Consider the following 26,685-nt stretch of genomic DNA (forward strand, 5'->3'; position numbering starts at 1 on the left):
AAGTTGCGCGCACACCTCGCTTCTGGAGCGATCTTTTGCTGAAACTTTGCCGAGTCCTGTCAATCACTCTGAGGGTACCACCAATGGCCGCTCAGAAACGCTCTCACGTGGCCTTTGAGGGGGGAGCGAGCTGTTTGAGAAGACCACTTCACTGCCGGTGTTGTAGCGGAGCGAAATCCGAAAAAAAAAACGAAAAAGCGAACGATGGATACTGCCGGCGCTTCTGCAAGAATGTCAAGCACCACTGAAGGAAAAGTGAGTAGCATATCGGAAATAAATCCAGCGATGGACGAAGACAATCAGCGGGAGTTGGCGAGACTAGAATAGTGCTCATAGCGTTGTTGTCGCAACGATACCGCTGGATAAGAGACCGAGTAAACTGAAACCAAGTTTGCTTTGTTTACAAGCGAACGTGAAACCATGTGCGCTCTCTGAAACAGTTGGCACAGTAAACTCGGGGCAGACATGGGCGCTGAGAAGTAACCAGATTGGGCACGTAGCGTTTCTACGAATACTATGCGCATTGATAGGAGCTTTGGCAATGAATTGGCTGCGTATGGGCTCGGCGCCGGCACATGTCCTGCACGTACAGGTTGCCGCCTTAATCGGCTTAGCGCACACGCGAGATCGCTCCAAGTAGTGCAGTATGTGAGAAAAAAAAATTAAAGTGAATTGACTGCATAAAATGTGCAAACCAGGTCCCCAGATAAATAGAGATCGGATTCGGAGCTCACTCAAAATGGTGCATCGGTGTGTGTTGTTGTTGCACGTGAGGCGGGTACGTGTGAACGAGCACATTTCGCGAAACTTGAGTGTCGCAATACTGTTGCGCGCCTAAAAGATGCATCGTGTGAACAGACCGCGTAACTTTTTTGGTGGGGGGGGGGGGGGGGGGGGGGGGGGGGGGGGGGGGGGGGAGGGGAGGGGGGGAGGGGGCAAAATGCATGCATATATATGTTTGCAAGTCTGGCCTCAGGGCGCCACCACTTTGTTCATAGGGGTGCGCCTGAACGTGTCATAATCCGATTACATAGCCTTGCTAAGGCCCACTTCAGACGGGGCAACTTTTCTAGCAATTCTGAGGTTGTTGGCGAATTGTTCCCTAGATCGACATGAACTGCTGAAATCGGGTCCGGCTCGAAACGGACGAGCAACTCGAACAACTTGGAGACGTTTGAAGCAGCAGCAGCCAATCAGGGACGCAATATTTTCATGTGACACCCCTGTGGTGGTGATGATGACAGCTAAAGATTTGGTTCCGGTTAGAAATTGATCGTTTTTGGAAATATGCCTTTTCAGAAAATGAGTAGGTGTTTTCAGCGCCATTCAAAGATATAAAAACATGTTTTTAGCGCTTAGCTGTGCGTCTAAATTGTGCAAAAAAAAAATCAACTTGAAGGATAATGATGGCAAGTCGTAGCAACTCGGTTGCTGCGTGTGAACGCGGCCGGCCCGTGTTGCCGGTTTTGCAACGTCAAGTTGCTGGGTGAAATTGCCCTGTCTGAAGTGGGCCTAAGGCGTCGTAATCAGCTTATGGCTGCGCCCAAGCGCACCCCAACTGAGCAAGATGGCGGCACCCTGAAGCCGGACTTGCAAATGTGTACTGTATTTTCTATGTAAAGGTCACGGTTTTTTTTTCAAACGTTTTTCTTGATGCGTCTTATACAACATTGCGACTTATATGCATTTTTTTTATATTCACAGTGCAACACAATTTTTTTTTATGCATCAAGCGTCATCTCTTGTAGAGCACCGTAACTATGTAGCCATAGGTGGTGTCATCCCTTCCAGGAGGCAGTGCAATTGCCACACGCTTCGACACTTTTCATAACTGACTCGAAAAGCGAGATATTTTACGGTTTCCCCAATCTGGATAGGCTCAATGTGGATAGGCAAGAAGTGAGAATAAAACTTTTAGAGCATGTGATCGACGTTGCCTAATTCAGCCATGGTTTTGTATTCTTTTGCTTTAGTCCAGTAACACTGAAACTTAAATCGGCTCGTATACTGGCACAGCAAAAACGTTTCTTGCGACTTTCTAATTTTACGTTTGATGAGCAGTTTTTATCTGCAATGCTCCAGCCATGTTGCTACATGTAAAAGGAAGGATTACGTCTAGCCAATCTTTTAGCTGTACCCAAAGAAGTGTGTCAAGATTTATCTTTCTGCCTGTGCGTCGATACTCACGTCATCTTCGTGACTTGGCCTAGCTAGGCCTAGTGGTCCAAAGCTTGGTTCGAAAGCGTCTGGCACGTTAAACTTCCGTTTGCTTGGCATGTGTACGTTCGAATAAAGTTGACTACCATCTCCTTTTGTGCATATTACGTCCTTTTGCTGCGAAACACTCGACTGCCCCTGCAAGAGAGTGCCATGCTATGGGCATTTCTTGGGAGTCAAAAACTCCAAGATCCATGTCAAACAGTACGTAATATCTGGCCGATTTTGCGAAACTTTATGAAATCCAGTCCATAAACACATTCTTAGGTTCTCCCTGCGCGTGACCAACATTACTACAGCTACTTGGTTGTCAAACTTGTCCTTGGAACCCAGACCCTTGCATCCAGTGGAACCGAGCCACGGCCAGCTAGATTTGATTACGGCGCCGCCCCTTTGTGGCGAGTTTGTTCCGTTTGTTTGTTGGCTAGTCTGTTTTGAGACAAGGGAGTCAGAAAAAGTTCATTTTGCCAACACAGATGTGCATAGTTTCTGGAGTGGTCTCTGAGGCAAAGACGGTGGCGCTACACTCTCGTTGAGTATGGGTCAAAGCCAGCTCTCGATAGCAGGCTCCTATGGCAGTTTCCCAATTGAGTTGTTCTAGTAACCATGCGCGTGACAGAGGAAAAAAAAAAGTGGGGAAAGCCCTTGGCAGCCAGTTCCCACCCGGCGGTTTTCGTATGAAAGAATTGCCGGATTTCGAGTCGCACAGATCTTTCCTAGATCGTCGAGCCGTCGTGTGTCGCGTTTTTGCAGAAGTTGAAAAGACCCTTTAAGAAATCTGACGTAGCACTCGTGTCCAATAGGTTTCTTTGCTCAATCTCAATGTAATCACATCAAAATTCCAGAGGACAGGCTTCAACAATTTTATAGGTACTTTGTTTCACCGTAACTTGGCAAAGAGCTAACGTCGTGTCCCGTTCAAGCCTATCATGACGTAAGCATGTGATGGCTTTACCACAGCTCACGGAGGTAGGAAGCTTCTAGAGGCGACATCAGGCCACCAGAGGTGAACCCAGAAGTGTTGAAGGAAGCCAGAAGTGTGGAGCTGCTGGCGCCAAGCCAACTCTCTCCATTTCGTCCAATAGCCGGTTTCGGTCATTGTTGGGGGCGTGTCCCTCTACGCTTGTGGCGTCACCTTTGGTGGCCTCCTGTCACCTCCAGAAGCTTCCTACCTCCATTACACAGGTGGAGGGGCGAGAGTAACCCAAGCAGTTGGAGAAGAGGGAAGGAGAAACTCTTCTCTTACTCGGGCCCTCTTTTGCGTGCCCCAAGTGTTGGTTTTTCCCCGTAGAAGATTAGCTCATCGCTCAAAATTTGTACAAAAGCGACAGTAGGCTCGCAATAATTCGAACTCGGATATTTCGTACCTCTGGTTAATTCAAACAAATTTGAAAATTTTGGTTGTCCCTCTATGTTTTTAATGCATTCATAAGCCGCTTAATTAGAATTTCGTTTAAAGGCTGAATCACACGAAAGCGATTTGGTGAGCGACGAGACGAGCGACGGCACAAGAGACAAGAGTCAGCAACGGGCGACGGAGATTTTTCACTGTTGCCTGTCGCGTCATTTGGTTTTTGGATTTCTAGAAAACGTTGCTCGTCGCCCTGGTCGCTTGCTTGTCGCTTTCATGTGGTTTGCTTCGTCGCGCGACTGACAGATCGACAACGACAGCGGGTCACCATCGCTTGTCTCGTCACTTGTCAAACTGCTTATATGCAGTTTATACTTAATTCATACTTTTTGTTTTCACGGCCCCGTAGAGTGTGCTTCTTTCCGAGCACCGGTGCGTTCTAGAGAGGCAAAGCCTGCCGAGATTGCTTTCGTAGGTGTGGCTTCTCCGCAGTACACTAGTGCTTGGTGGGAAGCACACTTGACGGGGCTCAAGCAAGGCACACATGAGCTATGAAAACGGGCACCGCATGGAAATTTCCATAGCAACTTGCGCAAACACTGTGATGCAGTGGCATGAAACAGGTCCACATCACAGCGTCCGCGCATGTTGCTACGAACACTGCCGCCCGGTGCTGTTTTCATCACTTGTGTGTCCACTTAATAGTTCACATTAGACAACATCTTGGCCCGATGAACAAACTTAATATTGTTTTGAGTTGTCATGTGCTGTCTGAACAGTCCATGATAAACAATATTTTTGAGGGATAAAGAAACTTATGTCATACATTTCACAAATGCTTCATGCACAGCATACCTGCTTATGATCGGTTGGCCTATTTAGAGGAAATCATCAAATATCTGTTTTGTAAGTGTAGCATACAAAACAAATATTTGACATACTATAAACAGAAATGATATGGCAAATCATAATTTTATTTCGGATCATATTTAGATAAATTTCCTATAATTCAAACTTACGACCATTCAAACAAAATTCTTGGCTTCCTAAAGCTTGAATGAATGAAAGTCTACTGTAGCGAGACAAAGTACAGTCACACGTCTCCCTCCGAGCGGGACCGTAGCCCTCATTGTCTGCCAAGTTACGACGAAAGAAAGCGCAGGTTGCGTTGTCCCAGAACCCCACACCCCCTTCGGGGTACCCACCTGCCTGAGGAGCCTCCCTGTGGGGTCCCCCTCGAGGTCCGGGTGTGCGAACTGCTCTAGTAGGACCCTGCGCAGGTGTGGCTGCACGGGGATGCCATTGAGGAGTAGGAAGAGCCCCGGGTGGTGCAGCCGGGGCTCCTGGGAGGCCTCCCCGCAGGGGGCGTGCTTGGCCAGCCGCTGCAGGCGCGCCAGCTCCTGGTCCAGGGCCTTGGCCAAGGCTGCGCGAGGGCCCTCCGTTGTCAGGGTGGGCACCAGCTGGGCCAGTCGCACTCCCTGCGCAGAGGGGGGAAGGCAAGGGGCCTTCATCACAACCCGGGCCGTCTCGAGCGCAGCGGTGAGTGTGAGAGAGAAAGAAACATTTGTTTTGTTAAAGGCCTACGTCCCCGTCCGGATGGACTGGAGCGGTCAACAACCACTCAAAGTGCGAGGGGTACGTCAGTGCCCCGAGGTGGAGCCAGCCATTCCTCCCACAAGAGGACGTGGGGGAGGAATGGGGGAAGGGTGGGCTGGTCATGGGACCGGTATAGTGCAAGGGACGGAGGGGCATCCCTCACGTTGGGGCGGGTGGGGCGAGGCGGTAAGGGCCAAGCGACGGTACGAGGCCTGGTAGCGTTATCATCATTATTAGGAGCTGAATTATCAGCACCTAATACTACAACGAGGAAATGTTAACCTCAGGGACGACATCCAGGAAAACCTCAAGGACAACGTCTAGGACGACCTCAAGGACATTTATAGGATGACCTCGAGGACAACGTCTAGGATGACCTCCAGGATTACTTCTAGGATGACCACGATGACTACCTCTCGGACGACCTCAGGGACGACGTCTAGAACGACCTCAAGGACGACGTTTAAAACAACCTGAAGGACGACTTCAAGAAAAATCTCGAGGACGACGCCTAGAGGACGATTTCTAGGACGATGCAAAGAGAAATTCAGCTTTTCCATTCTGGTGAAAACCAGAGTAGAAAGGCTGGAAAGGTTGCCGCCATCTATAAGTGATGGCAGCAACCAGACAACCGGCAAGCCGGCGCCGTCGCTCATAGATGGCGGAAGCTGTCCAGAATTTTGTGTCGACATTTGTTTGCCTGCAGACACGATCCTGGGGAAACAAGCCCTTAACAGCTCCGCTGTAAAACAAATATTTACGAGGCTTTGATAGTGTCTGAATAACAGTCAAACGTCAAAATCAACCCCAAATTTGCGCGCTCGCAATTCCTGACACCTTTGGCCGACGGCCGCCATCTTGGTCTTATTTTGAAGGTGAATTCTTTCTCTTTTATTTGACGGGTCCCATGATGGCATCAGCAGTATGGTTACGGCGTGGTCGGCATTCTTCTATGTTCCAATTGCAACAATGCGATCGGACAGAGCGCGCACTCGAGGAGTGTAAAAGAGGGCGCAACTTCTATTGGCTGGGACGCAATTTCTCTGTTCGCGGAGTGTTCTCCTCCACTTTGTTCCTCTTGCTGTTGCCGCTCACGTCGTCTGCTCTCGGCAGTGGTCTGCTTACTCGTGTTTTCGCTTTTCCAGCTCCGCTTCATTTTTCGCCATCTTTACAATCGTTTTCTGAACTTTCTTTGAATAGTTCGCCCGTCTGTTTCGTGGTTGCACACGATGCGAGGTTCAAAGTACAGGACTGTGCGTGCATTTGGCACACGGAAGCGGCCCATGAAGCTACTATGGATGGCGAAGCTGGACGTTTCTGCGCAACGTGCCGTCAATGGTGATTGTGCCAATGCTTCCCAGTGATGGATTTCCTGTACCAACGGCTGTCGCCGAGGAAGAATGCATTGCCCCGCTCACGTATGGAGTAACAAGCACGTCGACCGCTGTGGTTCCTCCCGAGATCACGGGTCCCAGCGCTCATCCTCCGCCTGCCACCTTGTTGAAACTTGTCGTCCAGCACCCATATGGCGCTTGAGGAGATCAAAGCAGAATCTAGGCATTGCGATACTGCTCAAGCTGAACTTGGAGCTATGCCAGCAACCCAGAGGATATTTGAAGCCATGCTGCCCGATCCCACACCTGCCTCTGCTACAAGCGAAGGTGCGAAGTTCTGCATGGTTCAGATTGACATTCTGAGCAAACTGCTCTGCTACGGGTCCCTATCATTTCGTCGAAACTCGTTTCGTGGAATTTCGTTTCCTAGACAACTTTTCAGGGACACACATTTCATTGACAGAATCGTACCATCGACACTCGTCCCGTGAATTGCATCTGTAGGGACGTCCCATCTCACCTGTATCACTGGGATGCACGTTAACCCACCCCCCCACCTGCGTTCACGCCGCTTTGTGGCGACTCATTACAAGAATGTTAACCCACCTGACTGACCTGTACACACCGCTTTGCTGCAACAGTCTCATACAGCTTATTAAAGAAAAAAAATCTATCTGAGCTGTCAATGAAATGATTTGATGATGAAACATCGCGTGTCAATGAAACAATCTGACGATGAAACATTGTTCGATGAACTGATTGCCATTGCTCTGCTGCAAAGTGTGCAATCATTGCTCGGGAACTGGACTGACTGTCCAGCAAGCTGCCAAAAAAAGATGCCCTACGTCTGTGCAAAGCCAGCAAACGACATCAAGAGAAGTTTGATGGGTGGAACAAGAAAAAAGTGTGCAAGAACGCTTCAGACTACTCTGCAGGGTTGTTCTAAAGCCGAAAATTTGTGTGCAGCTTTTAGGAGGTGTTTTCTCAAAATGGATTTTTTCACTGTCGTGGCTGCTCATCCCAGTGATATCGCGGGAACTGCTCAATGGATTTTCGTGCTGTCATTTTTATTCTCTTCTTATATAACTTTCTGAAAGCATAACAGAGCCCCCTTTTTTTTTTATAGAAAACTGTGTTATAAACTTAAATTAAAGAAAATTAAATTTGATAAATGTAAGTTTCACCGACTACATAAAATTCGAAGTTGTGGTAAAATTTTTTAACAAAGAAATTTAAAAAAAAAGGGCTCTGTTATGCCCTGGCGAATCTATCCAGGGGTCACCATAACAAAGTTTTTACTGCTACTACTACCTTTTTCAAATTATCCAGGCCTAGGATAAGGAACAGATATGGACAATTTTGATATTTGCAACTTAAGAAATAATATTCACAGCTCTATAAAATTTTGCACTAACTCTTATGTCTGTGTTATATATAAACACACCCTGTAAATTTCGTTCAGATATCTCTAGAAATAAGGAAGTTCTAGTTCCATTCTCCACATCCTCTCTTAAACTGCTTAGGAGCAGCTGTGGACATACTAGGAATATTTTGATGCGAAAGCATGAACTATCCTATGTGAGTGGGGCCGGCGGCATCTGTACTAGTCACAAAAAAACGCGAAAGAAATGCCTATTCTCCCATTGGCTGAGCGAAAGAGCTCCTGGATAGCCATTGGTGGCCGCTTTACGAGAGCACGCGCTCGGCAGCCGCTCTCGTGGCAGGCATTGCCGGTGGGGAGGGGCTGCAGCTGCTTCACGAGAGCGCGAGCTCGGTAGCCGGTCGCAACCTCGGCAGTAGTGAAACGTGGCTGGCCACGCCCGTACACCACGAACAAACTAAGGCAGTGGATTCATGTTTTTGCATTCACAACTCATAAAGTGCTTAGGTGTCCTCGGAATTTTTATTTAAACAAAAACTGAGGCACCTAGGCAAAAATTGCTTTCTGCTCTTTTTTGTCAACATCTACGAATTCTTCTATCACATTTAAAGCCAAGTTGCATAACTTTTTGATTTAACCGTCTACTTCTCGTGGACAAGCCTGTCGCAATCAACCAATGACTTCTGTTGTAGCACTACCGCAATTCAAATGTTTCTCTTACTCCAGCGACACAAACATAATATGCGTTTAAACATAACATATTTGTCATTCAGAAGCTAAAGTATCACATTACATTCGTTGGGCAGGTCGCCCCCCGTACGCATGTAATTGAAGTATGTACATAACAGATGTGTGCCACATTGCTTCGCTGGTTACAAGTTGAGACACGGACGTGAAAGTGCGTAGGATTTGCTCGAAGATGCTGTCGCAATCTAAAATGTGCAAGGGGTGTACCTGGAAGGAGCCCTGTGCCAGCCTCGCATGCTCCAGCTGCACTTCTGGCCAAGGCACGGCGGTCCCCGAAACGCTCCACTCCGCGGCGCTGCAGACCCGCTCAGCCGCTGGAGATTCCTGCACCCGAGGACAGCACAGACATTGTGTGAAACTAAGAACATTTATTTCAGACACAACAATTTAGTGTGTTGACCTAGTAGGTACTGGATGTATAAGAGGATGACAGGCAAAAGAAAAGGGAGGGGGGGCCTTCTAAAGCCAGAACTTGACCAAAAAGCAACTATGCACAGATGCAGAGACAACCCAAATTACGAGCCACAACCATTTTTTTCCCTCAGTTATTTAAGTTTGAGATTTTGACCGAGAGGCTTCACTGGCAACACTGAAAATGTGACTTCAGATGTAATATGGAAGCAGTATAGCTTGTTCCCATCCGCTTACAAGAGCTTTGATGATGTGAAATGAATGCTTCATGCCAGCAAAACAGAAAGGATATGTGCAAAATACTGTTTTTTAGGATGCCTGCTTGACTTATAAGTTATACGACATGTCACAAAACCTCACTGGAGAACGTGGAAAAATTGTGATGCCGGTTTTGGGCATCACATTTAGTGAAACCTAGGGTATACCGAAAAAGCGTTAAGTCTGGGGAGCTGAAACTGCCAATAGTATATCCCTTTAAATGAATTAACCTGTCAAGCTTTCGCACAATTGGAGTAGCCAATTCTGCTAAAAAATTGCTAAAATTCTTGCGTTTGAAATAAATGTGAGCTCTAAGCAAAGGAGCGTGGTTGTTTGTCTTTGGTGTTTCTTATCTTCTAAAATTAGGGTACCGTAATATCCCGAGTCATCGCCCATCCCCGAGCCATCGCCCACCCCGTTTTTTGGGCCAATATCGATTTCCGAAAAAACACCGAGTCATCGCCCACCCCTTCAAATACCCCAGCGCGGACTCTGCGATCCGCGAAAACTCATCCTACCCGAATGACGCGGCAGCGGACCTTACAGTTGGAGGACCTCCGTGACAAAGTAAAACGAAGGAGGGAAAGACACTTCTTTTTGTTTACGCATTTCCTTCGTGAGCGACCCCAAAGTGGTCGTGTATCCGTGCGAAAAGAAGACGATGGAGATAACAAAATAAGAGTTTGTTAATGTAACCGCGGAGTGTTAGGTCAAAGTCTGTCTCCGCCGAAGCAAGGTCACCGCGAACCCGCTCCTTCTTCCCGGCCGTCGTGACCGCGGTTGTGCAATATTTTAGGCAAAGCCAACGCGTAAATAAAGCTTTGCTGGAACGCCCTACAAAGACGTTTGCAGAGCGTCCCAACCGTGCATTGATAGCCCGCCGTGCACGGACGCACGTATCTACGCACCAAACAAGAAAGTTGCGCAAGAGCTTGCAATTGACAAGGCGGCCCGACTTGGCCCGACGCCAAAGTATTTGCCAACGCGACCACCGGCTTTCCCGCTTTCCCAGCATTGCTCTTGGTCGCTTCTTTGGTCCGCTCGCTCGCTCGCTCGCTCGTTGCGCCTGGTCGGTTTTTCTATTTTCTTGTAGATTTTTCTTTCTTTTTGATTACTAACTAGGAGAACATAGTGGTGACATTCTTTCACTGAACAGACGTTCGCACTATATGCAGATCGGCGGTGTTTCTAGCGCGTATGCAAGCAACGGACTTCGCTATAGTAAAATATTCTTTCGTGAGCATTTTTTTCTATAAAACAATGAAACTAAATCGAGTTTTGAGTTTGATGTATCTCTTGTGCATCAGCGCTAGATACGCAAAGAAAAATAGGCGGTTTTTTCCGCTTTTTTTCAAGTGTTTGTGCTCACCCACCGAGACATGGCCCACCCCACTTTTTTAATGAATTTCAGGCGGTAGGGGGGTGGACGATGACTCGGGATATAACGGTAATCATATTTACAACATACTCTCAGACAATTCAGTAGACCAAACACTTTGAGGAGCCAGAACGTCCAGACTGTTTGATAGGAGCAATTTGCAACTGCAAAAGGGCAGACTTAAACACAATTTTCACTTAGTCCTTCTGGCTCAATCAATCACAAGAGAAAAATAATTAAAAAATCAATATCAGCAAACTGGTTTCAAATATCAGGTGAGATTTAATGATTTTAGATAGAGTTAACCAACGTCACAAGGCACTGCTCGATCCTTCGAAACTTTGCTAACCAATCAAGATTTTTTAGTTCTTAATCCACACTTGTAACTCTGCTGTTATAAAAGGAGGCCAGTATTTTCGAAGCAATGGCCTAATCAAACTGTAATAGAGGAATTTCGACGCTTGACCGCTAACCCTCAGATGATGCAATGTATGCTGAGAACCAAAAACTGTCAGTCTTTTGGGGATATTCAAAAGGCACTCTAGATGCATGATTTTAGAGATCCTCCGTGACCATCAGGAAAGCAGATGGTCACGTTATCTTGTGTCCCGTGACCACATGGCACGACGTTAGTGTCGCACGACTCACGGTGTCGTGTGACATCAATCGATCAATCAATGGTTTTCATTCGAGTAAATGCACATTACAAGTTACTGAAAGACTATCTGGGTTCATAGTTAAACTGTCTAATTTGGGCCCATTTTAATAAAATATTACGATGACAGACACTGATATTGAAAACACAGAAAATACAAAAAGATTAGAAGAATGTTAGGTTAAAAGCAAATAGGTAGACAACGTAAAAATTGTAGAGCTTTTCCACTTCACATAAGGTGGAGGACCAGCAAAGCTGTTATCTTTTTGACGTCTAGGACGATGCCTAGAGGACGACGTCTAGGACGACCTCAAGGACGACCTCGAGGATGACTTCTAGGACGTCTAGGAAGACCTCAAGGATGACTTCTAGGACGACCCCTTGGATGACCTCGAGGACGACCTCAAGGATGACCTTGAGGATGACACCTAGGACGACCTTTCGGACGATCTTAAGGTCGACTTCTAGGACGACCTCGAGGACGATGCCTAGAGGTGATAACAAAGGATAAAGACCTCACTATCTAATAATGCCAAAGAAGCCTGACTCATGCTGGTTGCACCCTCTTTTTGTTTTTATTTATTTTTACTTGCCACAACCAATGGGGAGTTTTTTGTCAACATGAAAAGGACACATTTTTCCCTGGCCCCTAACATATCACAGTTTCACTGTAAAAAGCAGCACACCTGAAATACACTAACACAATCATATTATAACAGTGACAAAAAAAGAATTATGCGATAAGCAAGTGAGCATCAAAATGATGGGAGGCATTGTCCCATTCAGAAAAATATAGTGCTTTAAGAATTTGTGGCTCAGAAGGGTAAAGCATTCCTGATTTTAGCACCGCAGAATCTCAAAAGTTGTTGACCACGGGCATCACGAGTTTGGGGAATGTTAAAGTGTCCAGATGCGTTAGCCCTTGTTGGCCGACTTCGTGATTCAGGTGATACGAAATCGTGGTTTTCACACAATGACCGTCAAGCAATGACATTGCATGAAGAGCGTGTCATTGCCATCGAGGCCACGGGCTGCGGACGCGAGAGCGCCAGCAGCTGGCCCCCTCGCTGCTATGTATCTGAAAGGGAGAAGTCCTCATCCAGACCTTCTGCTGCTGGAGTGGCGTGACAACGATGTCGCTGCTGGCCCCATCCGGGCAGTCTTTGTGGGACCGATCCCACTGCTCCAGCTCTCTCCGGAACGCCTCGTTGTCCTCCTCCACAAACTGCGCCAGGTCGGAGGGCAGCTCCAGCTCCGAGTCCTTCACCTCTGCACGAGCACAGCAGCGACGCACCCCGGACACGGTGAGCTCAAAGATATGCAAGTTCTCGGCTGCTGTGCCAAGCGGAGACCCCGTAGCTTGTCTTTATGTATGAGAGGCGGCCAGACTCCGGCTCACGAGTCTTACATGACTCTTCGCGGGTCCAAGTGCGGCTTGCAGCTCCCCGGTAAGGTACCCTTCCCCCCCTTAATTGGAAACAATCTATAATAAGAAATAGCTCGCATGATGGCAGTCTTGTGCTACTATGCATTTGCCGAACCAATTAGATAAAGGACACCTGGATCGGCAATATAATGAGAAATCGCTATATGGGCGGAATCCATTGTGGTCACCGAATCAGATAAAGGAAATGAAATAATTGTAGAGCCCTTCCACTTCATGTGAAGATTGAGGACCAGCGAAGCTGCTATCTTTACATTGTTTAGGATGATGCCTAGAGCACGACGTCTAGGACGACCTCTGGGACGACCAAGAGGACTGTCCGCAAGGTCGTCTTAGAAGCTGCCCATGAGGTCGTCCTAGTCGTTGTCCTCTAGGACAACCTCGAGGACGCCGCCTAGAGTACGACGTCTAGGATAACCCCAAGGGCGACTGCTAGAGCGACTTCAAGGTCTGCTTCTAGGATGACCTCAAGGACGACATCTAGGACGACCTCAAGGACTTCGAGGACAATGCTTAGGATGACCTCTCGAACGACCTTAAGGACGACCTCGAGGATGACTTCTAGTATGACCTCGGAGACGATGTCTAGGATGACCTCAAGAACGACTTCCAGGACGACCTTGAGGACGACGCCTAAAGGACGCTGCCTAGGAAGACCTCTTGGACGACTTCTAGAACAACCTCAAAGACGATGCCTTGAGGTGATAACAAGGTATCAGGACCTCACTATGTAATAAGGCCAAGGAAGGCTGACTCACGCTGGTTTTTGTGTATTTATTCATACCTGACCCCTCTTCTTGTTTTTATTTATTCATACTTGCCACAACCAATGGGGAATTTTCTGTGAACACATGAGGACATATTTTTTCCCAGACCCTAGCGTACAACAGCTTCGCTGTTAAAACGGCTGCACCCTTTGTTCGTTGCAGCTTTTTGGATGAATTGGCTTTTTTATGGCTTTTTACATGAGTCATCTGGCTACCCCCTTATACAAACTAGAGGCTCATTGACATGTTGCCAGTTGATAAGATTTCTCAAGAGCGGAATTGAGAGAAAAAGAAGCATCAAGGAGGGAGCATATGAGAGCAGACAAGAGTCCACAATAAAGGCACGCAATAAAAAAGTAGGCTACTAGAGTTCTCGACCTTTATGGTACATTGTAATGCCACTGCTCTTGCAATCCCGTCTGGTACACTCAACACTATCGTCATCCGCTCTCACGTCGTCGCTCGCAACCGAATCTGTGATGTCCAGACCGTTTACCATATTTAGTCGCGTAATGAACACACTTTTTAGAGTGCAGCTCTTAGGCGCCCATTCCCAGCTTGAGCGGCGTCGCCGTCAGCATAACCAAGCGGTGCATTATGGGTAAATTTCCCCGCTAAATCTAGCGGAAAAATTTTCCCTCTAAATCTAGCCGAAACGTTTCCCTGCTAAATCTAGCGGAAAAATTTCCCCGCTGAATCTAGCGGAAAAATTTCCCCGCTGAATCTAGCGGAAAAAATTTCCCCACTAAATCTAGCGGAAAAAATTCCCTGCTAAATCTAGCAGAAAAATATCTCTGGGGGGTCACGTGCCCCCACAGACACGTGACACCCCCCTCACGTCACCCCCACATGACCTTGGGGAGGGGGTCATGTACCCCACCAAGGTCACGTGGCTGCCCCCTCCCCCCCCCCCCAAAACCACGTGACCCCCCCCCCCCCCCCCCCCCCCGAGAACGCGTGAACCCCAGTACCCTTCCCTCCTCCTCCCCAAGAGCTGCGCTCTAATTCAGCGTTACAGGGAGTTTTAAACAGCTTTCATTTTTTCTCTCGAAAAATTGACACATATTTTAGGGGTGCGTTCATTGTGCGGGGTCAAAATTTTGCATTTACAAACTTTGCGCAAATGTCATTTTAGCTGCCAATATGACACGGCAGCCTACAGTGGCACGTCTCCCCTGACGGAGGCACACCCACAACTGATTGTGAGCGCGCCACAGTAACCATGCTCTCTAAATTGCGAACCCTTTTTAGGGAACTTTCGGTGTGCCTTTTTCTGAAGGAAAAGCACCCTATGAAGCTCACTCAGCACAAAGAGCGACGCAACCGTTCTTAAGCCTAATCACTTTCACGATTTCACTGTCCGAAAGCGAACCACAGACGACGGCGTGTTTGTTGACATCAATGCATCCGATGGGCAAAGCATGTCTGGGGCTGGGCAATTCCCTGACCCCAGCTTTGTTAGGCGTGCATGCCGCTTGGTTTCACGGTTGATTGCTTTCGCAACTACGCACTTGCAGCTAGATTACGAAAGTGGTTTGGCTTGGCTTGACTCGGCCTGGCCGCTTGGCGGCATAGGAAAACTGGCTCGGTGGCTAGCTGCTTTGGATGCAGTTCAAGACTCGTGGAGCTAAAAATTAGGAATGCGTTCATTACTCGAGGAGAAAAAAAAAAGTCAAAATATTGATGCCTGTTGTGGGGGGTGCGTTCACTATGCGAGTAAATACGGTAAGTAACGAACGACCGCATGAGGCTCACCATCGAAGAGGTCCCTATTGTTGCGGTCCACGTAGAGCAGGCAGTAGGCCGAGGTGCAGTGGTGGCCGCCCACCGAGTCCCGCACCAGCTCTGCCCAGGACACCTCCGTCACCGTGACGTCGTTAAACTTGAGCCAGACGGACCTCCGGGGGCAGTACACGAAGGCCCAGTAGTGGCCCGAGGCGGCCTGGCCCTCGTGCACCAGCACCGCATGCAGTCGGTACGGCACCTGGAACCCCGGGGCAAGCAGGGGAGGCGACACCGGTTGAGAACGAAGCGTGTGGCGCTATCGGAATAATTGCCCCCAAAAAGCAGGACAGAAGGTTCAAAGTGAAATTTCAAAATGATAAGCTCTCAGGTCGCAAAGATACAGACGGCGAATAGATAGTTTTATAAAATCTGTAATGCCCTTAAAGGGGTACGGAAACAAAATTTTAAGGTTCATTTTATTGCTTAGGTATCTACCATGTCGCATGAGCACATGAGAAACATCAGTGTTTTTGTTTGAAAATGCGAGAAAAGTAATTTTAAAACAAATTAAACGATTTCCCGCTTGCACCTGGTAATTCGGGGGCCAAAGCTTTGCTGGGGGATTGCGATGTGTTGCTCCTCCCGCAGTAGCTGGCACCAGCTTCAGAAGTACACCATACTTGTAGAGATACCCTAGCCGTGAACGCAATGACGTAATCTTGCTGTTTCACCGATTGTTTTGGTAGTGCCAAGTTGTTTCTGGGTTTATTCGTCACGGTTGCGTGCAGGACGCCGCCTTATCGCGCGGCAGAGGGCTGCGGCAACAGCGCGCTGAACTTTGAGAAGCCAACCCACGGGTTTCCGAACATTGAGAAATTGCCAAGCGTGTATCTGCCTTGCGCGTCCGTTGTGTCTCGGGTGCGGGTGAAAACCGATCGCCTGTACGGTGGCCATTTTCGCGATGAGGACTCTGAAAGGCGACCCCACTGTCCTCAGGAGTCTGGGTCTTCTTACCAGGAGTTGTGCCGACAATTTATTTCTAAGAAAAGAAAAGCAGAAGAGCTTGGCAAACCGCATGAAAAGTGAAGCAAACTGGTCCGTGAGCAGGCTGTTCATAAAACGCCCGATAGCGCATACCTTGAAGCTGGCTAATCATTATTAAATGTAAGGCATTTCTTGGCGACCCCAAACCCCCTCAGATTCTGTCAGGCAGACAGTCGGTCTGTTGGATGGTTCGGACGGCTCTAGCCCAAATGATCTATTCGTCACCATGTGCGAGAGTGACTACTCGTCCTCGCTTACATCTTTTGAGTCCTCCTGATAGTTAAAATTCTCGTCCTCCCGAGTTCATAGATCATGGCAGAATGCACCGCGGACTACGAAGGCTGAAATGAATACATCACGACGGCCACCGTGCACCTGTGCAGCACTCCGTCGTTCTGAAATGCGAGATTGTAACATGCAAAAGCCACCGTGTAGCGGTGCTCATATGGCTGTGCTTAGGAGCCTGACGTCGCGATTGAGACGAAGTTCCCACGACACATCGCACGTCTCGGTGACCGATTTCGAAGCGCTTGCTAGAATCTGACGCTTGAAACGAAAAATACAGCCATCCGCTCAAAATACGAACGTGCGATTGTTATTTACGGATATCACACGTCATATTTCTATTTTGGAGAGGTTTCTGTATATTTAGATTTTTGTGTCTATACCCCTTTGTGTCCTCAACAATAGGGAGCTTTCGTAGATTGGTAGATTGTTCCAGTGAGTCCAATAACGATACCAGATACTCTGCTGGTACCTTTGCGCATGCATCATATAGTTGTCGGGTATTGTTAGAGGAGTTATTAGAACGGTCTACTAAAACTCTCAAATAGACTATTTCGTAAATATACAGCACTCCCCGTCTGCTTAACGTATTATGGCACTGCATTTCTGTCACAATTTGGGTCTGTTTTTAATCCTATGTTCACTGGCTTCGCGGCGTTTCTCTGTCGGAAAATTATCAAGAGACGACCGTACCACTGCTACGCGACTCGAGGCTCTAAACGCAAAAAATCCAAACAGTACACACCTGAAGCAGGGAGGGCTCATTGTAGATGTCCTTAATTGTGGCTTGGATCCGGCTCATGCTATCCTGTAGCTCTGCGGAGTTGGAAAGCAGCAAAGTTACCACATGGAAGAGCAACGCTAACTGAATAGGACATAACAATTGGCCAAAGGGGACTGAGCAGCTAAAGGGAACACACAGGGAAAGGCTCAATGTCAGGCGATGTGTCCCTTGTTATACGTTTGCTTGGAAATGACTAGACTACACCCGAAATGTGCGCTGTTGCGACATGACACCAACGCTAAAATTAAGGTCTTCCATTCACACATGCTCAACTTAAAAAGTCATAAAAGTAAATATGACCTAACGAATAACCTGTTCTTCTGTTCAAATGAACATTTCTGCATAGGTAAAGTGAAAAGTAGGGCAGGGGTTCTCAAACTTTTTGACATTGAGGAACATCTATCTGCCCTAAATAATGGCCGACGAACCTCCGCCTACTCCTACCAACATTGTTATCATACATTTAAACAGTACAGAGGCCTACGACTTTTTTCACAACAGCACAGTTGCGTCTGGCTCGCCCGCAAATCAATGCACTGCACACATGTGCTAAAATACCGCATAAACTGAAAAAACATTTTACGGTCGGGAGAACTTAGGTATTAGAGAAATCCTATCCCCAGCATCAACTTTTTTTGCGTCACATCTTCGAGGCTAAGATAGTTTTTGCAAAGCTCCAACGCCATTGGAGCTAGTTGCCCGAGCACTGGGGTTGGTTTGGCATCTCCTTCGCATGAGCGCGCCTGGAAACGGGATGCAAGACAAATAAATGTGCTCTCGCAGCACTGCAGCAACGTGGGAACTACGCCAGCCTCGGTAACGCGGCGTACAAAAAATTGATGCTGAGTGTAGAATGTACTTCGGGGAGCCCAGGGGGCAAACCGCTGCGCACCCTTGACATCGTGCTCCACTTCGGTGCGCCAACGCCGCAGACACGTCTGCAGCATGCGCAGCTCTGGCTCCGCCACGTGCCGAGGGCGGGGACCCCCGTCGAAGGAGCTCCGGGGGCTCTGGTCGCGGGCGTGACCTTCGTCGGGAGGGGAGCTGCTCGGGGAGCCCAGCCCCAGGCTGCACCAACAAGGCGAGGTCACACATAACTACCGCACCTTCTGGTCTGTATCGTTGCACAAGTCACAATCCCCTATAAACGGTCGTTTTGACTGAAAGATAGGTTGCACGAAGTATAAGTCACAAGGACGGCGTGCAGAATTGCAGCAGGTGCAGACCTATGCCGCCCTGCAGTGGGCCTTCAGCAGGTGTCTGGACGTTCCTCCTTCGTCGTAAATGTTGATATGACCTATGCCCGGCAGTTAAGATCTGTACTTGTTAAAAGAAATGCACGTAGGCTGCGCCGCTCTACGAGATGCATCGACAGAAATATTGGGAAATCTGGTAGCTGTTGGGGAAGGAAACTGCTCAACCTTTCCCGCTGGAAAGCAGGGAGGTTTTGCTGATACCTCAAACTGTGTTACTTCCTCTGTCTCTGAATCCTCTAGATTGGAACCAGTCTCTAACATAAATTAAATGGGCATGGGCCGGCTCAAATTACAAGTCAAGCCACTCAGTTAGGGTTCTTGAACATAAGAAAAAAAACTGTGAGGGAACTATGCCTGTCAACTCAAAGCTAGCAAAATGCATAGGCAGCAGGCACAAAAGCCACCCTTCGCTTTGCAGGGACCTGGCGAGTCCCTCGCCTGCCAACGACTCGTCGCAAAGTCCAAAACCTCCTGCTACAACAGTACGACAAAAAATCTATTTTGATGTCGCATCCCCACGCATGACTCGAGAAAACTGTAAAAGCATTAAGATGTTGCTGAAGCAGTCGATTGCACTTTTGTGCTGAATCAAATTTAGTTTTGTTTAATAGCACAGGTAGATATCGCATAATTGTGGTGGGGACCGCAGCAGAAAAGCTGTAGGCTGCACACACCCAAAGAGCAAAGTTGACATTCGAGGCATTGAAGAAGCTTACGCATCAAACGCTCCTAAAAAGGCAGAATAAGTCCTGCCATTCCAGTAAAAAAATAAAAAATAATAAAAAAAAATGATTGCATTTTTACGTGGTGAATGATGTTGATTGGGGCGAAGCTCTGGTGGTGCTTGTATGCGTAGACGCTGAGCCACAGCATGCAGAGTTTTCATTCGTTTTCATCCATGTCAGAAAGAGAATGTGTGGTATGGAATATGGTTATATATGCATTTGAGCATTTGACCGCAGCACCCTCTCGTCTATAAAAGTTGAGCCAATGCATGCAAAGTTTAACGCAATTATATACGCATTTGACCGCAGCGCCCTCTCCTGTATAGACGTTGAGTGGCTACATGCAACGTTTCATCCATGACATCCCCAACTCTTGAGTTACTACCACATCTCAGAGCCCCCTACTCGTCCCGCAGTCGTGGCCGAGTGGTTAAGGCGACGGACTAGAAATCCATTGGGGTCTCCCCGCACAGGTTCAAATACTGTCGATTGCGCAAACTTTTTTTTTTTTTTTTTCACCACTTATTATTTTTTTTTTTTTTTCTAGACGAGCACGTGAGCTCACGAGCACGATCACAAGCACGAGCACCAGCAAGATCGATGTGAGCACGGACGCCGGACAGACAGGGCTAGACTCTTAGGAGCTTCACCCCTAAAAAATTATCTTATTTAAATTTTTTTTCTGCAGTCTCTCTCTAAAGCTCACCAGGAGCAAACAAACAAAACATTGCCCCTTCCTTGCGCTACTGCGGCAAAAGCAGTGGTAATTCAAAATGCGACAAAGTGCCAAGCAAGACGCGAATGCAGGGCCGCCGTTTCTGCTGCAGCGGCAACTGCAGCAATTGGGGACGAGACATACCGGAGCAAAGAAGATGGAAGATATTCGTAACGAGTGCGTCGGTGTAAGTATAGTACTTCCAGCAGAAAGAATAGAACAGTAAGAGGACAGACAGGCACAATCTATTAAAGAATGTGCCCGTCCGCACTTTCTCCCCTTAGTTCTTAATTCTTTCTGTTAGAAGTAAGATGGAAGAGTCGTGCAAGATGGACGAGCGCGACAACAAAGTGAAAACGAAGAAAGGAAAGAAACAGGGCTGCATTTCTGTAGTGCTCTACAGCAGACTAGTTTGCAGCAAAATGTCGAAATGCACCAGCATTTCTATGTTTCTTCTATGAGGGCCATATTCTGCCGATTGAAGAGAGGCAACCCTCTATGCCTCACTCGGCCATCGGTTGCAGCAGAACGAGCCTGCCTTGCTTCTGTATCGTAGCCAAATGCTTTTTTTTTTTCCCGGCACCTCATTGGCACAACAAACATGCTGAGCATCAGTGGACTGCCGCTTCTGTTCAGCCCCTTCTTTATTTTGTGAAGATTTATGAAGAAAGCCAGAGCACTTCCATCCAGTGTATGATTTCTGTCGTAGATCCTTTTAGAAAGTGTGCCCCCTTTTGGTACAAAACTTGAAAGTATACACCAACTCAACTCTCCTACGTCACGCCGCGGTGGTGGCGCGCCGGACGCACTTCCGGTCTGGTGCGGTGGGCAGAAGTCGCCGTGCCAGACATGTATTCCCGTGTTCCTTTGGAAGAAACGAGACAAAAAACCTGCCTTCTCGTCAAAATGCTGCGACGGGGGCTGTACCAAGAGAGTCTGGAAAGGTTTGAAGATCAGTTTTCATGTGTTTTTGCCCCCTCCGTTCGTCCGAGAACGTGGATAGTAGCCGTGAAAAGGGCAAACCAGACGCTGTCGAACTACGATTGCGTGTGCGGGCAATACCTTGTGGTCGCCAGATGTATTTGCTTTGTTCCAACATAAACGAGAGAAAATCGTCAAGTTGTCCGAACCACCCACGGGTTCAGTGCGTCTTCAAATTCACACGGCCGCCTGATCGTTCGAACTTTCGTCTGCTCTTTCAAACATGTCTGCTTTTTGTCGTCTGCTCGTTCAAACAAAAGCGGCCCGTAGACCAAACTTTGACCCGGTGATTGCAATAAGAAATAATTGCAGGCCTCAAATGACTTTAGTAGGTACGGTGTAAACATTACATACAAGATGTTGATCATTGGTACCAGTGGCCATCACCGACTTGTTACGCTTGGTCTGTTTCCGCTTCCGAATTTCAGTATCGACGTCGATCATCGCCGCTACCTTCTACACTTTTGCAGCACGAGCGACGTCGCTACCGAAAATAGCTAGAAGAATCTCATCATGGTTTTGGCGTCCATTCTGCGGCGTTCATGCGAATGAATCGCCGCACGTCAAATTATTTACGGAAAGTTTAGCGGCGTAACGAGCCTTGATAATTTCGCTTAGGCGATTAAAGTGGTAAGACATTGCGATGAGGACCTAGAATCGACAATTCCAACGCGAAAAAGAGTACGCAGACTCACACAGACGCCGACAACGTGACATTCGAGTGGTTTGTTGACGCGGGACGCGGTGCTTCTTGCCCGTGCCCCATTACGCATGCGTTCGAACTGTCGTCTGCTCTTTCAAAATTGGCTGCTTTTTGTCGTCAGCTCGTTCAAACGACAGCGGCCCGTAAACCAAACGTTGACCCGGTAATTGCGATAAGAACTAAGTGCAGGCCTCAAAACACTTTTGAAGGTTGGTTGGGGTAAGTAGGCTAAGTGTAAACAGATACAAGAAGATGTTGATCATTATTGTTACCAGTGGATGCATCACCGACTTGTAATGCCCAATTCTACTTGCGGTTTTCAGTATCGACGTCCACCATCTCAGCTACGGTCCGCGCTTTTGCAGTCCAATCAACGTCGCGTCTGAAAACAGCGAGTAGAATCTCATCGTGGGAGTCAGGCTTTAGCGCCTATTCCGCGGCGTCCACGTGAAATGAATCGCCGCACGTCACATTATTCACGCAAAGTTTTGCCTCGTTAGTTTTGCTGAAGCCGCTCAAGTAGTCAGTCATTGTTAGGAGGACGTAGAATAAACAATTCCAACGTGAAAAAGAGCACGGGGACTCCCACCGACGCCGACAACAACGCAATTCAATGGTTTGTTTATGGGCGACGGCGGGCCTCTTGCCCACCATCCACCGCGCATGCGCGGCGCCGGTGGCGTCCGCTAGGGGCGCGCCGGTTTGTTTGTAAACATGAGTTGGTGTATAAAACAGAGAGGACCAGGACGGGAACACGACATCTTCCATTTAGCAACAACATTCTATGTTGTTGCTAAATGAAAGATGTCCTGCTCCCGTCCTGGTCCTCTCTGTTTTATACTTTCAAGTTTTGTATCTATTAACCAACACGCTCGTTTTCAATTGTAAGCCCCTTTTGGAAGCTGTGAAATCCCTGAGCAATGACAGACACAAACACGAGCTCCCTGCGGTCGATTGCACCATGGCTGCTTCAGCTCTTGTGCAGTGGAGCAAAAGTCAAAGCTACCCGCCCGCTGTGCTTGCACAGTTAGAAAAAAGTGGGCTCCTCTTTTTCTTTCTGCAATCTGTCTTCTGATAGCTGCTCTATAGTCGGTTACAAGTCAAGAAGGTAGCGGCAAAAGCCCCTCAAAGGGAATCTTGTATTCCTCCGCCACCAATCGCGTCCCGTTGTTTCCGTGACGTCACGAACTGCCCGAACCAATCTTGTTCTGGCAAATGAATATTTTCAACATGGCTGCCGGGCAGATTTTCTACGACTCGAGTATCTTGCAGCAATTATTCTGTTCTTAATGCGGTTTTTCACTTACCCGAGCATACGTCGCTAAGTCGTAACCGCGTCCACTTTTATTCGCAATAGGTTCTGCGCGACAGCGTGAGAATCCAGCGATAGCATTGCCATCGAAAATTTCGATGCAGGAGTAAGGCCTAGTATCGTACATACGTCGAACGCCGTCTGCTTCTCTGCCTCGGGTTGCGCCTCAACATCGTGAAGGCATCGGCTTTTCTTCGCAGTGGTTTCCGTGGAGCGACGTTAAAATGCAGCGGTCACCAAACTCTTCTTTATAAGTGTAGTGGGCTGTGCGGGAGGGGCATAAGTGAACCGCGAACACAGTAAGTGTCTTTACCCAATTTCGACCGTACCTTTGCTGGCGTTAATAAATAGTCTGTCTACTGAAATGACGCTTTCGAAGCAGTATGCATTCATCTGTGAAACGTGGCGTCCTTGTCAAGTTTCCGCGTCGCAATCGGCTGCACGGTAATCTATGAGTTATTGTTATTCTCAGTGGCCTCGGACGTGTGGATGGCCACTGACGTCCAGTTTATGCTTCGAAACAGGTCACTAGCAGTTAGAGTTAGGTGCCCGCAGCGCTGATGCACGTTATTGTTATTCTCAGAGTGGCCTCGGTCGTGTGGATGGCCACTGACATCCAGTTTATGCTTCTAAACAGGTCATTGGCAGTTAGAGTTAGCTCCCCGCAGCGCTGATGCACGTTATTGTTATTCTCAGAGTGGCCTCGGTCATGTGAATGGCCACTGACGTCCAGTTTATGCTTCGAAACAGGTCACTGGCAGTTAGAGTTAGGTGCCCGCAGCGCTGATGCACGTTATTGTTATTCTCAGAGTGGCCTCAGTCGTGTGGATGGCCACTGACGTCCAGTTTATGCTTCGAAACAGGTCACTGGCAGTTAGAGTTAGCTGCCCGCAGCGCTGATGCACGTTATTGTTATTCTCAGAGTGGCCTCGGACGTGTGGATGGCCACTGACGTCCAGTTTATGCTTCGAAACAGGTCACTGGCAGTTAGAGTTAGCTGCCCGCAGCGCTGATGCACGTTATTGTTATTCTCAGAGTGGCCTCGGTCGTGTGGATGGCCACTGACGTCCAGTTTATGCTTCGAAACAGGTCATTGGCAGTTAGAGTTAGCTCCCCGCAGCGCTGATGCACGTTATTGTTATTCTCAGAGTGGCCTCGGTCATGTGAATGGCCACTGACGTCCAGTTTATGCTTTGAAACAGGTCATTGGCATTAAGAGTTAGCTTCCCACTGTGCTGACTCACATTATTGTTGTTTTCAGAGGGGCCTCGGTCATGTGAATGACCATAGGCGTTCCCTTTAGACTTAGAAACAGAGTACTGGTACTGCGATTTCGCTCTCCACTGTGCTAACACACGGCTTTGTTATTCCCAGAAGCCTCAGTCATGTAAATGGCCACAGACGTCCCATTTATGCTTTAAAGCAGAGCACTGGCACTGATATGTTGTGTCGTTTTTCTTAGACAAAAAAGAGCTTATTTGCAATCAAAATTCCATTTGCTGCGTAGCAAAGATCTTTAGACAGCGGGAAGGGTCAATATGGCATCAGATGGGCTGCAAACTTTTGTTTTCGTGAAGTTGAAATCTATACTGGTGATTTATGGCACAGTGCAATGTATAGACCAGCTTAGACATTATCGCAACAAAAAAAGTTTGTCTGGTGGCTGCATATCGAAATGCTATCCGGCAACAAGCAGAGAAGCATGACAACATGAGACACGGGAGGTTAGTGGTGGTCAAGAACAACAATCCGATCTTAAAGCAAATAAGTGGTCCTTAAAAGGACCGTTTTGTGTTCCGAGATGTTCCACGCTTTCTCCATAATGGTGGCCTTAAGCTTCGTCAAGGGGCTCGACACCAGACAGGTCACTCTCGGATGGGGTGTCCTCTCCATCCAGCTGGATGACGATGGGCTGGATGTGGGCACTTGTGGCACCGCCTCGTCGGAACGTTGCTTCAATGTCAATAACGTGCCTGACAGCATTAATCCAGTTGTCAGTGGTGACCTTGTCAACTTCCTCGTTGAGGAGTCTCCCCACGTCGACAATCTTGAACGTCGTGTTTCGGGCAGCAACGCCGTTCTTGATCTGCGCCCATATCAGTTCAATGGGGTTGAACTCGCAGTGATACGGTGGGAGCCTGACCACAGTGCAGCCAGCTGTCTCGGCAGCAGTGTCCACACGATACCTTAGGTGCTGTGGCTTCACCAAGGCCACAATGTCGAGCAGCTGCTTCTTCACCATCTTGGGGTCCCATGAAATTTTCTTAGACGTCAGCCACTGTCGGATGTCGTCCTTCCGGGAACTCGTCGTCGGCACTGCTTCCAACCGCCGTGAATGGTAAGAAGCGTTGTCCATGACGATAACGCTTCCTGTCGGCAGTTTGTCGAGGACACCGTCGAACCACTTCTCGAAGCGGGCGCCATCCATCTCCTCGTGGTAATCACCGGTTTTTTGTCCACGGAACACGTCCAGGCAGCCGTCGACGAAGCCTTCATCGCTGCCGATGTGGGTGACAATAAGACGCTGGCCTTTCCCCGATGGCTGCTTGAGGCCAGTCGAGAGACCACGCATGAAGGCGTCGTGAGACGAGGCCACTGTCGTGTCTACCCACACCTTTGAGACAGTGTGCCCTGCCGTCACCCACGTCTCGTCCAAGTAGAAGATCTTCCGACCATCTTGTCGGTGACGTGCGATCTCATGCAGGTACTTCTGCTGCCAGGCGACTATGTCCTCTCGTTCAATCAACCGGGAGTTTCGTTCCCTCTTGTCATGCTCGAATCCGATGTCGTGGAGAAGGCGACGCACAGTCCAAGCCTTCAACGAGGGAAGTTCAGTGCTCGCGCAGAATTCGGCCGTTATCTTCTTGACCGTGGGGACCTCGTTCCGTCGAAAGAAACGGTGGACGCACGATCTTAGCGCGCACAACGTGAACTCGCCGTACCTGACTTTGCGCCGCCTCTTGCCTTCACTTGCTGGGCGCTTCCGAGAAGGTGTCACAACTTGTCCCTCGGTTTCTTTCGCCTGCTTCCTAATCTCGAGGACGGTGCGTACACCAACGCCAAGCAGCTTGCTGACTTTGATGCAGGACTCCTCCACAGTGAGGCCGGGCTGGCCGGGCTTGGCGGGCGGTTCGTGTCGCACCTGAACGTATGCGTTCATTATCAGCTGCCGTGCAGCTCGGTTGAGGACATCGCCGCTCTTATGCTTCTTGTAGAGGCGCCTTGGCGTAGGCGGCGAGGCTGCACCAGACTCTCTTGACGAAGAAGAATCGGAGGAATCGCATTCCGCTGTCTCCACGTTGGGATTCATAACGGAAAACGGCGACTTCGGCATTGTTAAAACGCGAATCGCAGGAAGTTTCAAAACCCGAAACGCAGGTTTTTTTTAACAAACGCAGAAAATACACGGAATGTACCTAATTCGAGTAGGAAGGTTATCAAGCTAAAACCAACAACCATATATGCATTACTTATAAAAGTTACAATTTTCGTTGCACTGAAGCCTTCTTTTTACGTCAACCTTCCGGGGCGAGTAATTTGCCTCGGCTAGGTGGCGCAAGCTGCCGCCCGCTACAAGGTCTGTCTGTAGTCAATATCCATCCATTGAAGTAGAAGG

General features: G+C 48.4%; 1 protein-coding gene across 2 annotated transcripts in view; it reads right to left on the bottom strand.

Annotated features, from left to right (window-relative positions):
* Positions 1-26,685, bottom strand: part of LOC8034010 (ubiquitin carboxyl-terminal hydrolase 25) — a 75,128-nt gene that overhangs the window by 11,165 nt on the left and 37,278 nt on the right. For both annotated transcript variants that reach the window (XM_029990670.4, XM_029990671.4), the window contains exons 11-16: positions 18,270-18,445; positions 17,339-17,409; positions 15,295-15,523; positions 12,434-12,597; positions 8,834-8,950; positions 4,774-5,046 (exon numbers count right to left, since the gene is read on the bottom strand). In XM_029990670.4, the coding sequence (XP_029846530.2) occupies positions 4,774-5,046; positions 8,834-8,950; positions 12,434-12,597; positions 15,295-15,523; positions 17,339-17,409; positions 18,270-18,445 (1,030 nt within the window). The remainder of the gene's footprint in view (positions 1-4,773; positions 5,047-8,833; positions 8,951-12,433; positions 12,598-15,294; positions 15,524-17,338; positions 17,410-18,269; positions 18,446-26,685) is intronic.

The sequence above is a fragment of the Ixodes scapularis genome, unplaced genomic scaffold, assembly GCF_016920785.2.
Source record: "Ixodes scapularis isolate PalLabHiFi unplaced genomic scaffold, ASM1692078v2 PGA_scaffold0__279_contigs__length_252992795, whole genome shotgun sequence".
In the NCBI taxonomy this organism is placed as follows: Eukaryota; Metazoa; Arthropoda; class Arachnida; order Ixodida; family Ixodidae; genus Ixodes; species Ixodes scapularis.